Source organism: Dendropsophus ebraccatus, chromosome 5, assembly GCF_027789765.1.
Source record: "Dendropsophus ebraccatus isolate aDenEbr1 chromosome 5, aDenEbr1.pat, whole genome shotgun sequence".
Lineage (NCBI taxonomy): Eukaryota > Metazoa > Chordata > Amphibia > Anura > Hylidae > Dendropsophus > Dendropsophus ebraccatus.
This window is the reverse complement of record NC_091458.1, coordinates 19,671,493-19,683,844: the sequence shown is the minus strand read 5'-3', so window position 1 is coordinate 19,683,844 and position 12,352 is coordinate 19,671,493. Positions and strand designations below refer to the sequence as shown.

Here is a 12,352-nt window from a genome sequence, read left to right as displayed (position 1 = left end):
GCCCCATAGCTCGCTGTTGTTTACCCCATCCACATAACTTTCTTATAACTCTATCTCACATTGAGCAATAACCCTCTCAGCGGGAGCCATTGACTTTTTTTCCCTTGACACACTTCAGCAGTGCCAGTCCCTGCAGCCTGACGCCTCCTCCAACCTTATGAATAGAAAGCATTCCTGAAGAGAAAAACAAGTAGTAAAAATAGGCTGGCGGGGAGGCGAGGGTTAAAGCCAGGAGCCCTCCCCCCTGCAGTGTGGGGTCCTTGAAAGCATTAGATGTAACCTGATCCTGAGGGGCCATGGCGGAGCACCCTCTCCATACACGGCCAGTAGGGGTTTGTTGGTGTTTTTCGGCCCGGCCTCCTCTCCCCGGTTTCAGAAAAAAATAAATAAAATTAAAAAATTAAAATAAAAAAAAAAAAGTGAAAACTCGAAACTGTCTGCAATTTGCAAAAACCCCTTCTCTCTGCAACTGTTCACTTCAACAACAAGATCCTTTTACATAGAATCCAGCTGCCAAAGGCAGAGCGGGGCCTGACAAACAACTGCTGCTGGCCCCCAGCCAGGGCTCTGCTACAAAAACATTACCCCCCCCCTTACTAAGAGCTCAAACAGCCAGATAGGAATAAGCAGCTCTGGCCCCCGGCACTACAGTCCGGAGCCCCAAAGGGTGGAGAAGGCAAGAGTGACCCAGAGTCTATCAGGTGCAATACCGGCCCAGGCCAGAGGGGCGGCGCTGTCTGAGTAACACACATACAGTCTTTTCGACAAAACAGCAGACACATTGGTGGATGCTGACGGATTTTGTTACAAGTTATGCTGCGTTTACACGGAACGATTATCGGTCAAATTTTCGCAAAAAAGATCGCATTGAGCGATAATCGTTCCATATAAACACAGCAAACGATCAAGTGATGAGTGAAAAATCGTTCATTTTGATCTTTTAACATGTTCTTAAATCATCGTTCGCTAAAAATTCGCAGATCGCTTCGTGTAAACAGTCTTCCAAAGATTCACCCTATGTGAGAGTTGGGCTTAAGCGATCTTAAAAACGATCGCAATAACGATTTTTCTTACAAATTTTCTAACGATTTATTCGTCTAAACGCTGATCGTTATGAAAACCAAATCGTTGCTACAAAATCGTTAAACGATCGATTGTGGGAATTATCGCTTCGTGTAAACGTAGCATTAGTGGGATTCATCACGTGCTGTTGACGGATCTGGTACTGCTATGTGTATTCCATTATAGCCCCAAACCACAACAAAATTAATGAGTGCAGCTCTGGAGTATAATACAGGATGTAACTCAGGATTATTAATGTAATGTATGTACACAGTGACCCCACCAGCAGAATAGTGACCGCAGCTCTGGGGTATAATACAGGATGTAACTAAGGATTATTAATGTAATGTATGTACACAGTGATCCCACCAGCAGAATAGTGAGTGCAGCTCTGGAGTATAATACAGGATGTAACTCAGGATTATTAATGTAATGTATGTACACAGTTACCCCACCAGCAGAAGAGAGAGTGCAGCTCTGGAGTATAATACAGGATGTAACTCAGGATTATTAATGTAATGTATGTACACAGTGACCCCACCAGCAGAATAGTGAGTGCAGCTCTGGAGTATAATACAGGATGTAACTCAGGATTATTAATGTAATGTATGTACACAGTGATCCCACCAGCAGAATAGTGAGTGCAGCTCTGGAGTATAATACAGGATGTAACTCAGGATTATTAATGTAATGTATGTACACAGTGACCCCACCAGCAAAATAGTGAGTGCAGCTCTGGGGTATAACACAGGATCTGTAAATTGTTAGGTATTATGGTGCGTTTACACAGACAGATTTATCTGACAGATTTTGGAAGCCAAAACCAGGAATGGATTTGAAAAGAGGCGAAATCTCAGTCTTTCCTTTATGACCCATTCCCTGTTTATGGTCTGTTCCTGACTTTGGCTTAAAAAATCTGTCTGATAAATCTGCCTGTGTAAACGCACCATTAGTCACTTATTATTCTGATTATTTGTATGTGTAGAAGGTGATATAGTGCGCCTAGGTGTGAACACCCTTTAAGCCGCTGTGCAGACGGTGTGAGTTATATGACGCTGCATTAGACAGATTACGCAGCTGGCCCTTTACACACCAAATACAGGGGATAATCTTTTACTTTTCCAATAAGATTATAGAGGACGCTGGAATGTGGACACTATGGGTGAATTAACCTTTTTAAGACCCGAGAGGTCACTCCTGGCATTCCTTCCAGGGTTGAACTAAGAACAAGTGCTGCCCTCCATACTCCTCATCCCCCACCTGTCACTCGCCCCCATGCTACAGCATCTGATCCGGTGTCACTATGTGACACACAAACCTCTGTTCCAGCCCACATCTGCCTTGTTAAAGTGAACCTGTCACTGGGGGAAGAATCCATCTGGTAAGTGAACTAAGGGCAGCCACAAAACACACTTTGTCTTCAAGACCTTGATGGTTGCGGAGGCATCTGCTAGTCCTACGACCACCTGCGCTTCTCTACACTGAGGTCAGAGCTGCCCCCATCTTTAGTAGAAGAACGGAAGACCAGGTATATTAGTTTTTAACAATCAAGAGGTGCACGGCTAGATGCATTGGTTTAACAGGTTTCAGGAATGGAGCTGCAGTACCAACCACAGCCACAGGGGCGGCAATGTTTTTAGAAGAATAAGCCATGTTTATCTAATCCTGATGAAATAATTTTTCCTTATTATTAACTTATTTTTCATATCCATCAAAATATTAACATTCTCATACCGTCCACTAGGTGTCAGTACAGAGAGCTAATAGTGCAGAGAGCATCTCGTTTTACAGCCTGCAGTAAAACGGAATGTTATAACATGATTATCTTTAGTTTAGATAGTACGACTTTAAGGGTGACTTTGATAGGGTTTACGAATTATTAATTTCTTACTTGTGAAATTATTCAATACAGATCTTTATTAAAAGGAAAAAAAATGAGGTCGGAGGAAGACCACCATAGCTTGTCCAGACCACCTACTCTACCCTATAAACAAAAAAATAAGGTCAGTTTCACACTAATGTGATAAGGACTCATTCTGCACCCATCTTATGCCAGTCCTGGCCTGACCCCGGGTCTGATAACTTAAGGGTCCTATTCCACGGGCCGATGGGGGCCCGATAATAACTGTAAATGAGCGCCCATCTGCTAGATCGGTGCTCGTTTACTGGGCCTATTCCACGGCCCGATTATCATTTGACAAGGGCTGCATGGACATCGTTACTGATGTCCTTGCAGCCCTTGCTTAAACTTTATACATTACCTGTCCATGCTGCAGGGCTCCTCTTGCGGTCTTCTTCTCCCTGGGTCCCGCACGCTCCAGCTTCAGAGTGGCCTGTCTCCACTGACAGGCCGCTCAGCCAATCACTGGCTGCGGTGGTGAAGCTGAAGAGCGCAGGACCTGGGGAGAAGCAGAGCACAAGGGGAGCCCTGCAGCATGGATAGGTAATGTAAATCGTCAGCCGCCAGCCACGCATCGCTATTACACATAGTGATGCGCGGTCAGTGCCCAACAATTATAGGTTCAAACCTATATCAACGATCAGCCGAGGATCGTTGTAATCGGCTGATCTTTGTTTTCATTCCACCGAGCGATAATCGGCCGAATCAGGCTGATTTGGGCGATTATTGCTACGTGGAGTAGGCCCCTTAAAGTGAAAGCTCACTTTCACTTATTAGACCCGAGGTCAGGGCAAGATTTCTGGTTGTTAAAGGGGGTAATCCAGCGTAAAAAAAAAAAAAACATGGCCACTTTCTGCCAGAGACAGCGCAAAACCTGCACCCAAACTGGAGACACGATACAGGCTGTCGCTGGAAGATAGTGGCTAAGTTTTTCTAACGCTGGATAACCCCTTTAAATGTAATGAAAGATCCAGAGCCAAAACTGAAGCCTCCCTCGTAGCCAAACCCATTAGGGCTACTAAGTATCATCCTCTGTATACAAAACAAAGCTCGGAGCTCTTGATATCATCTACTGCCTTGTTACGTCCTGGATCCAGACAGAACTATACAGTAACTTGTATCCCTGGAGTATAAACACCACAGAGACAATAAACAGGACTCCTGTAGCAGAGTTACAGGCCGGTGGACGATCACAAAAATTCTCCACCAGAGAAGCCGCACATTGCAATGAGCTCCGCGCAACAGAACCCGCATCCAAACCTCTCGCCGTAAGGGCTCGGCCTCCTGGCAACGCTCGCTGCTCTGGACTTTGAGATACTAATGTTTAACACATCGCTGTAAATATTTCTGCACAGCAAATGGAAAAACTCCATGTGACCTGAGACTATATCCCACTCCCGACCGGTCTCTGAAGTCCAGGTCACCAAAAAGTTTTTTTTTTTTTTGGTGCAGTTTGCTACACAGCGCCCCCAAATGGCCCTGGACACCTACTAACAAAAAGGACAAAAAGACAACTATACTAGAGTCAGTGTTTCACTCCATCTAGAAGTCTTAGACCATTGACTGGGGATATATGCCAGGTAAAGATAAGCGCAATTCGAGGATGCTAGACTGATCATTCTGCATTTTAATACTTTTGGCTTAAGAAGTTGGACGCAGCCCTAGGGAGTCCTTAAAGGGGTACTCCACTGAAACATAACTTGATATGTTGCTGCTCATGGTGAGACTAACAATTCCTTCCATTCTTGTATTATCTAATCAGTCTCCTTCCCCCAGTTCTGAGCTGCTGCTTTCTGTTAAAGACACAAAAATCTGTGTGTGAGCTTTTCTCTCCGTCTCCCCCTTCCTTCTGAGACGGCTGATGTAAACAACTGTACAACTGTAAACATCTGCAAAAATGTAGCTTCTTTGTAATGCTGGGAAGGATAATCACATTGAGTTCATCAGCAACTTGACCTCAGATTAAACCTCCCAGCATTACAGAGAAGCTACAATGTTGCAGATAATGTAAGCAAGTCCCTGGCAGGCTTTATCTGTCTCAGAAGGGAGGGGGAAGAAGGGTGAGAAACGCTCACACACAGATTTTAGTGTTTTCAGCAGAAAGCAGCAGCTCAGAACTGTTGGAAGGAGGCTGAATAGATAATAACAAGTATGGAAAGAATTGTTAGTCTCACCATGGGCAGCAACATATGAAAAGGTATTTTGAGTGGAATATCCCTTTAAAAACTTGGATACAACCTATATACTCCCTAGGGCTGAATCCAACTTTTTCAGCTACCAGTATTCAAATGCCGAATGATCAAACTTGAGTATTCTGGAGTTGCTCTCATCTCTAATGCCAAGCCAAAGATCTCTCCAAAAGGAAAGGCTTCCCATCTGAAGACAGGTGTTTCGAGGTGACTGCCCCTCATCAGTGCAGAGCAGGGTGTTGGCTGGATAATAAGAGACTTATCGACGTAGTCAAAAGGATATGAATTTTCCTTAAGAAAACCGACAAATGCCAAAGACGATAGACCTCCTGCTAGCCAACCAACGCCCTGCTCTTAACTGATGAGGGGTAACAACCCTGAAACAGCTGTCTGCAGAGGGGCGATCTTTCCTTTTGGAGAGATTGTTTGGCTTGGCATAATATCCCCAGTCAATGTTCTAAGACTCCGAGATGGATTGAAACACTAAACGACACCTTTTCCTAGGTGGTGTGAGAGCTAGTTTACATATCCTTTCTTCCCAGAATTCCCAGTGGAACAGGAATGGCATTGAGTCTCCACTAGTGTTGAGCGCACTTGAGGAAACTGTCCAGGTTTGGCAACTTCTCCGAAACCCGAATGTTTGGCAATTGATTACAGACGTCTGGCGAAGCTTGAGCTGCCAGGAAAACATAGATACAGCTATAGGCCATAGGCTATATCTATGTTTTCCAGCACTACCTAGGGCAGCATCAAACTTCTCTAGATGCTGGAAATATAATGTTGAGCATTCAGGTTCGGAGAAGTTGCCTGGACAGTTTCCTTAAAGGGGTTATCCAGCGCTACAAAAAACATGGCCACTTTTCCCCATACTGTTGTCTCCAGTTCAGGTACGGTTTGCAATTAAGCTCCGTTTACTTCAATGGAACTGAGTTTCAAAACCTGTACCCAAACTGGAGACAACAGTAGGGGGAAAGTGGCCATGTTTTTGTAGCGCTGGATAACCCCTTTAAAAGTCTGTTCAATATTAGTCTCCACATGTCGTTTTGGCAGTCTCCTAAAGGAGACCTAGTATCCTTTTGACCTTCTATAGTGAAGATAAGTCAAAGGCATTGACGCGCATACATATGGTACTGATCTCTATACCTTTTTGACTGTATCTCAACATATACCCAAAACATGATGCTACTGCCCCTTAGATCAGGGATGGGGAACCTTGGGCCCTCCATCTGTTGCGAAATTATAATTTCCATCATGCCTGGACAGCCAAAGCGAAGCTTTGGCTGTCCAGGCATGATGGGAATTGTAGTTTCGCAACAGCTGGAAGGCTGAAGGTTCCCCATCCCTGCCTTAGATGCTCAGAGTCATACTCTTGTCCATGGGTCTCCAAACTGCGGCCCTCTAGCTGTTGCAAAACTACATTTCCCATCATGCCTGGACAGCCAAATCCAAAGCTTTAGCTGTCCAGGCATGATGGGAATTGTGGTTTCACAAGAGCTGGAGGGCCGCAGTTTGGAGATCCATGCTCTAGTCAATACTTCACATTATTAACATCAAGCCATGACAGCCTTCCCCCAGCCTTTGTATAGGACAACACTGAGCACATATTTAAAAAAAAAAAAAAAAAAAGAAAAAAGCTCTGAAAAAGCTCAACCCAAAGGCAAAGGCATTTTGAGGCATGACAGGCGTTACACCCAGAAGGGAAATAAAGCAGGCACAGAACAGCTTCATCTATACATCCGATCGATTGATGATCAATTTTCGCCTTTTTGGACAACCATTCGTAATGGCTTAAATCTATAATCCTCAAGTGTGGACAGGCCTTAATCCATAATAAAGTATAGGATTAGAGAGTCATTTTACAGAGGTGTAATCTACGATATGGAGGGTATGGGAAACATGTAGACAGAGCAGCTGGGAGATAAGAGCACGGACTGGGAGCATGGTGGTAAACAATGAGCACATTATCAGTGACCCCCCTGACCTCCGTGGCCGCAGTCAGGGGTCTGTCTTGTATCTTACAAAACACGCTGTGATTTAAAACCTTCCCCTGACCACGAATCTCTTGGTGGCGGCTTCACCCTTCACCCACCATCATTGTGGGCTGTAACATTCATCTGCAAAGTCACTTGGAGGTTGTGGTTACAAAGGGGTTGCCCAAGGTAAAGAAAAAACACCAATTCTGCCCATGGTTGTATGGTTTTCTTTCACGTCTGACATCAGTTTAAGGGTGCGTTCACACCTACAGGATCCGCAGCAGATTTGATGCGGTGTTCAGTTATTTAAATGAAATCTGCTGCGGATCTGCTGCAAAATAAGCAGCGGATCCGGTAAGTGTGAACGTACCCTAAAACTTTTTTGTTTACTATTATGAGTTGGCTGTTGACAGCATTTGGAGACGTGCTTTACAGCAGTTGCATAAATCTGACCTGTTGACTTCTATGGGCTAATGTTGTGAGCATGCTCTGTGACCTGTGCAAAGATCAGTGAGGATCCTATGTTATCCGTCTCCGGCTTATAATAGGGGAGTTACGTCTAAGTAATCCTGTCTGTAAATGAGGGTCACATATCTGCTGAGAGGTGATCTCTACAGAACAGGCAGTGTCAGCCTATTGTGAATGGCGGATCCCGTGTTAGCTATATACAGGTGTTACCTCTCATAGTAATCCTACCTATAGAAGTTACTTGTCAATGCCTATTATGATGCCGAGGATGCTGAATGGTAGATCCTGTATTATCATTATATAGGTTGCAGGGAAGTGATCTCTACGGTACATGAAGAGTCACCCCACTGTGGTTCCTGTGTTATCTTTATATACGTGTCATTGGAATCCTGTCTTATTTTAATGGGATGACTTCAGGGAGGTGCTCTCTACAGTACAGGAAGCGTCAGCCTATGGTGAATGGTGGATTCTGTGTTATCTTCCTTATTGGAATCCGACCATATTATAAGGAGATGACTGCAGGGAAGTGATCTCTACAGTACAGGAAGTGTCAACCTTTTGCAAAAGTTTAAATCTTCATTTTATTTTTAAATTCTGAATCTGAATTATTCCTTCTTACATTTAGACTTGATATAAATAATCGGTCCTTTTCGGAGGCTACATTCCCCTTTAAACGAATTGGCTCGTAATTAACCCGGTCCTAGAAATCAGATTATGAGCTCTACTGTGGACACGGCCGATGCCAAGAGCTCCCTTCCCCCCCATCCAACACGATGGTCCTGAATACATAACCGGTAATAAATCCTAAATTAATTTCAATTCCTGCCCCCCCCCCCCCAAATTATTTTATGTTTTTTATGTTGGGTTTAAACGCGTGAAATAAACAACGTCTGATTCTCCATGGAGACTAATGAGACAAACAAAGAAATTAATGGACGTAAATAGGATGTGTCTGAACAAGTAGCGGGATCCGACTACTGTTCTCGCGCGTGCAGGAATGTGCCGGAGCCAGGGCCGGTGCAGAGGAGGTATGGGGCTCCCCGGCACCTGGATACAATATAATATATAACATCTCGGCAAGGCCGAGATTAGATCACTCTGCAACCGAATACAAACAACAACTGTTCCGACCATATAAAAGCAATACTCTCTGCTGCTGTCAATACAGGGGAAATGGGATCACATCCAGACAGATCAAATGGGTCTCACAGCTGGCACTTTGCTACAATGTAATCTAATCTATACGGCCTGGATTCCAGACAGATACATTGTTGCAAAGTGCAGGACAGTAGAGTGGCTAGGACTGGAGAGAGTTATTCCCCCTCGCCGTAAGGAACCGAAACCCAAGCTGGTAAAACTTTCTAATATTCTGTGTGTGTTACATAAATCTGGACAATCCCTTCAAGTATTTAAAGGGGAACTCCGCCTTGATAAGGCATGTCGCCAGTTCCAAGAACTTGAGCGATTCGTAGAATTCTATACAACAGCAAAATGTTATATCCATGGCGCTCTCTCCCCCCACTGGAATCAGTCGCTGACAGCAAGCGGAGATGCTTTAAAGCTGCAGAAGTTTCCTATACTTAATAAGATTAACCGAAATCTGGACAATCCCTTTAAGTATTTTAAAGGAGAATTTCACCTTTATTATTTAAGTGTCATTGTTGATTAATTATTATTATTATTTTTTTTTTTTGCAGAAATCAATAGTCCAGGCGATCTTAAGAAACTTTGTAATTGGGTTTATTAGCTGAAAAATGCATTTTTATGATGAAAAAGCAGTTTGAAGCTCTCCCCCCTGTCTTCATTGTCCTCTATGGAGAAGTGAGAGATGAGGCACCAAAACAGGACAACAAAGTCAATTTACAGCTACATCACTGGGTTATCTCCTCTGAAGTCAGCACAGACCTCTCTGACCTCTTAATACCGGCTTTCACACAGGTCCCGCTGTGTTATCCTTTGTTCTCGGCTCTCTGCTGGCGACTTATCTCCCTCCTCCCCTCTCCATAAATTACACAGGGCTCAACTGATGTAAAAGAGTCAAGATTTCCTGATAATGAGCAGTGAATGAGAGAGAAGAGGGGGGGGGGGAACCTGGGGAAAGTCTTTTTTGAATGCAGATAATGGCATATTTGCCTAATAAATCCAATTAAAAAGTTTCTTAAAATCACCTGGACTATTGATTTCTGCAATAACAACAGTGACACTTTAAAGGCATGTAACCAGTTATCAGAATCGGACAATTCCTTTAAAGGGGTTATCCAGCGCTACAAAAACATGGCCACTTTTCCCCCTACTGTTGTCTCCAGGTCAGGTGTGGTTTGCAATAAGCTCCATTTACTTCAATGGAACTGAGTTTCAAAACCATAGCGCTGGATAACACCTTTAAGTATTTAAAGGGGGATTTCACCTTTATTATTGAAAGGTATGTCACCAATTATCAGAACTGGAGAATTTCACCTATTTCATTTAAATAACTGAACACAGCATCAAATCTGCACCATCAAATCTGCTGCGGATCCTGTAGGTGTGAACGCACCCTAAATTGCACTGATTCAGAACAAACTGGAGCATCTAAAACTTTTAGGTTTCAATCTGGGCTAATGGCGATTAGGTTAGATTAGGTTTAGGGACCCCCCCAACCCTAAATTAGGGTTAACATTTGGGACCCTAACCCTAGTATTCATAACATTTTCTATTTCTCACACTCCTGGTGTAAAACAGCTTAGATACAGCTGAAAAGCTTGGATACAGTTGGATACAGTCCTAGGAGACCTCAGAATGTCGTACTCAACGTTTCAGGGAGATTTCGATTTTTTAACCGACTTCCAACCAAATTGCACCCAAACAAATTTCCTGAAATTCTCTCATCTCTGGTTGTAGCCGAGCTTCCCTACAGAGACTATTTATGCCGCCACATACCCCTGGGTCCTCGCATCACAGCGCAAACAGTCAGAGCTACTGACAACCCCCACAGGTGAATATATTCATCGGAAATCCCGGATGACCGGAGGACGACTCAAGGACTTTTATTTACCGGTTATTTAAAAAAATAAATAAAAAAAAATAAAAAATTTTGAATTTAAATTTCTTCAACAAATGTAGAAGAAGGAGGAACGGTGCCGCTACTACCTCTACAGCGACATAATCTTGTCAGGTGCGAACAATCGGGATGAATACCACAAGAGAGGGTCAGGAGACTTTAGTGACAGCCAGGGAGGGGGCACATATTACCTGCCACCTCAGGGCAACAACACGGCCACCAATCCGAGCAACAGCGAGATAAACAGCAGATGTAGCAGAGCTGAGAGAGTTGAGACAATGCAGCAAGCACCCTGCAGGACGGAACGGAGCAGATAACCCACTCGGCTCTGCTACATCTATCACTGTTGCATAACCGTAACAGAACACGGACAATGACAAATCACACAGCTTATAGTGCATGCAAACATCCCAACTATTCCTATCGAAAATTAGATTGCAAGCTCTGCGACAAATAATACAAGGGATTTAAAGGGCCACAGCCTTATTTTTTTGCCCCGACGTACAACCCTCTTCGGACGAATGTTTGGCGTATATGATAAGGTACAGAACACTAAGGGGGGGGGGGGGCAAATCTTATCATTGCCAATGGGGCAACAATGTTTTTTTGGGAAAAGAGGGAAGATGTTTTTCACGTAGCAACAGGACGGCGCTGCACGGAAACCATGGAGCGCAGGTATACAGCCGCTCGTAGATCGGGATTAATGGCGCAGCGACCATTGTTTTCCACCAATGAAAAAATTCTGCACAACGTAAAAAAAATATATCGTTTGGGGATTTTTGCACGAAAAATCTAAATTTTCATGGCGAAAAATAGGACACGACGCGCAGTAACGGACGCACGGGATCTGGCGTCTACGGAAGGCTGTAAAGTGACCTGTAGGACTACAAGGACCAGCAAACCCTTGCAGGGATATGCCAGGACTAAGCAGAAGTAGTTGGGGCCAGTTGAATGGGGGTTCTGGCGCTTTGGCAGCAGTTTGGGGCGCTCACCTTCCTCAGCACTTTGTGGCAGTTGCTGCAGATGACATAGTCGCTGCTCTCTGTGCTGTTCATGGTGTCACCTCCCCGTCCGGTGCTCCGGTTGTGGCGTCGGGGAGAAAGAGAGCAGCCGGCGAGCTGTACACTGCGGGCCGACCCGAGAGCACAGACCGGGCACAGGAGGCGGAGGGATACACTGAGCGACAGGCCCCGCGGACGCCCACAGCGCGCCGGCCTTTATCACCTCGGACGAGACCACGCCCTCTTTCACAATCACCACGCCCACGCAGTGGGGAAATTTACCACATTCAATGATAGCCCCGCCCCCTTTGCGAAGCTAAACCCGCCCACGTACATGTTCTCGCTCAGCTTCTGTCATTCTGACAGCGCCCCGCCCTCCTTTTCGCCTTCACGTTCTGGCCGGCCAATAACGAGCGGGCCGCTACTTGCGTCACGCCCCCTGGTAACTGCTGCAGGTGGCCAATCAGAGGCCGAGAAAAGAGAACGGCGCTCTGGCCAATAGGAAAAACTCGAAAACAGGCGAGGCCACGCCCACCGGAGCTTTTAAGCTTTTTAGTTGCAGGACAAAGAGAACAGTGATTAGAAGGGGCGCAGCGCTGGAGGGAGGAGGAGGAGAGGGGGGGCCGGCCGTGGGGGTTGTGAGGGAGAAGACTAGCGAAGTTTTAGTAAACAGGAGGAATTGGGAGTAATGACAGCTTAAACGGGGCTTAAGAAAACAT

The 12,352-nt window shown here is 45.0% G+C and overlaps 1 protein-coding gene across 2 annotated transcripts in view; it reads right to left on the bottom strand.

Moving 5' to 3' along the window:
* Window positions 1-11,821, bottom strand: part of SESN3 (sestrin 3) — a 67,258-nt gene extending 55,437 nt beyond the window's left edge. For both annotated transcript variants that reach the window (XM_069969631.1, XM_069969632.1), the window contains exon 1: window positions 11,625-11,821. In XM_069969631.1, the coding sequence (XP_069825732.1) occupies window positions 11,625-11,687 (63 nt within the window). In that variant the 5' untranslated portion in view covers window positions 11,688-11,821. The remainder of the gene's footprint in view (window positions 1-11,624) is intronic.
* Between the last annotated feature and the right edge of the window lie 531 nt (window positions 11,822-12,352).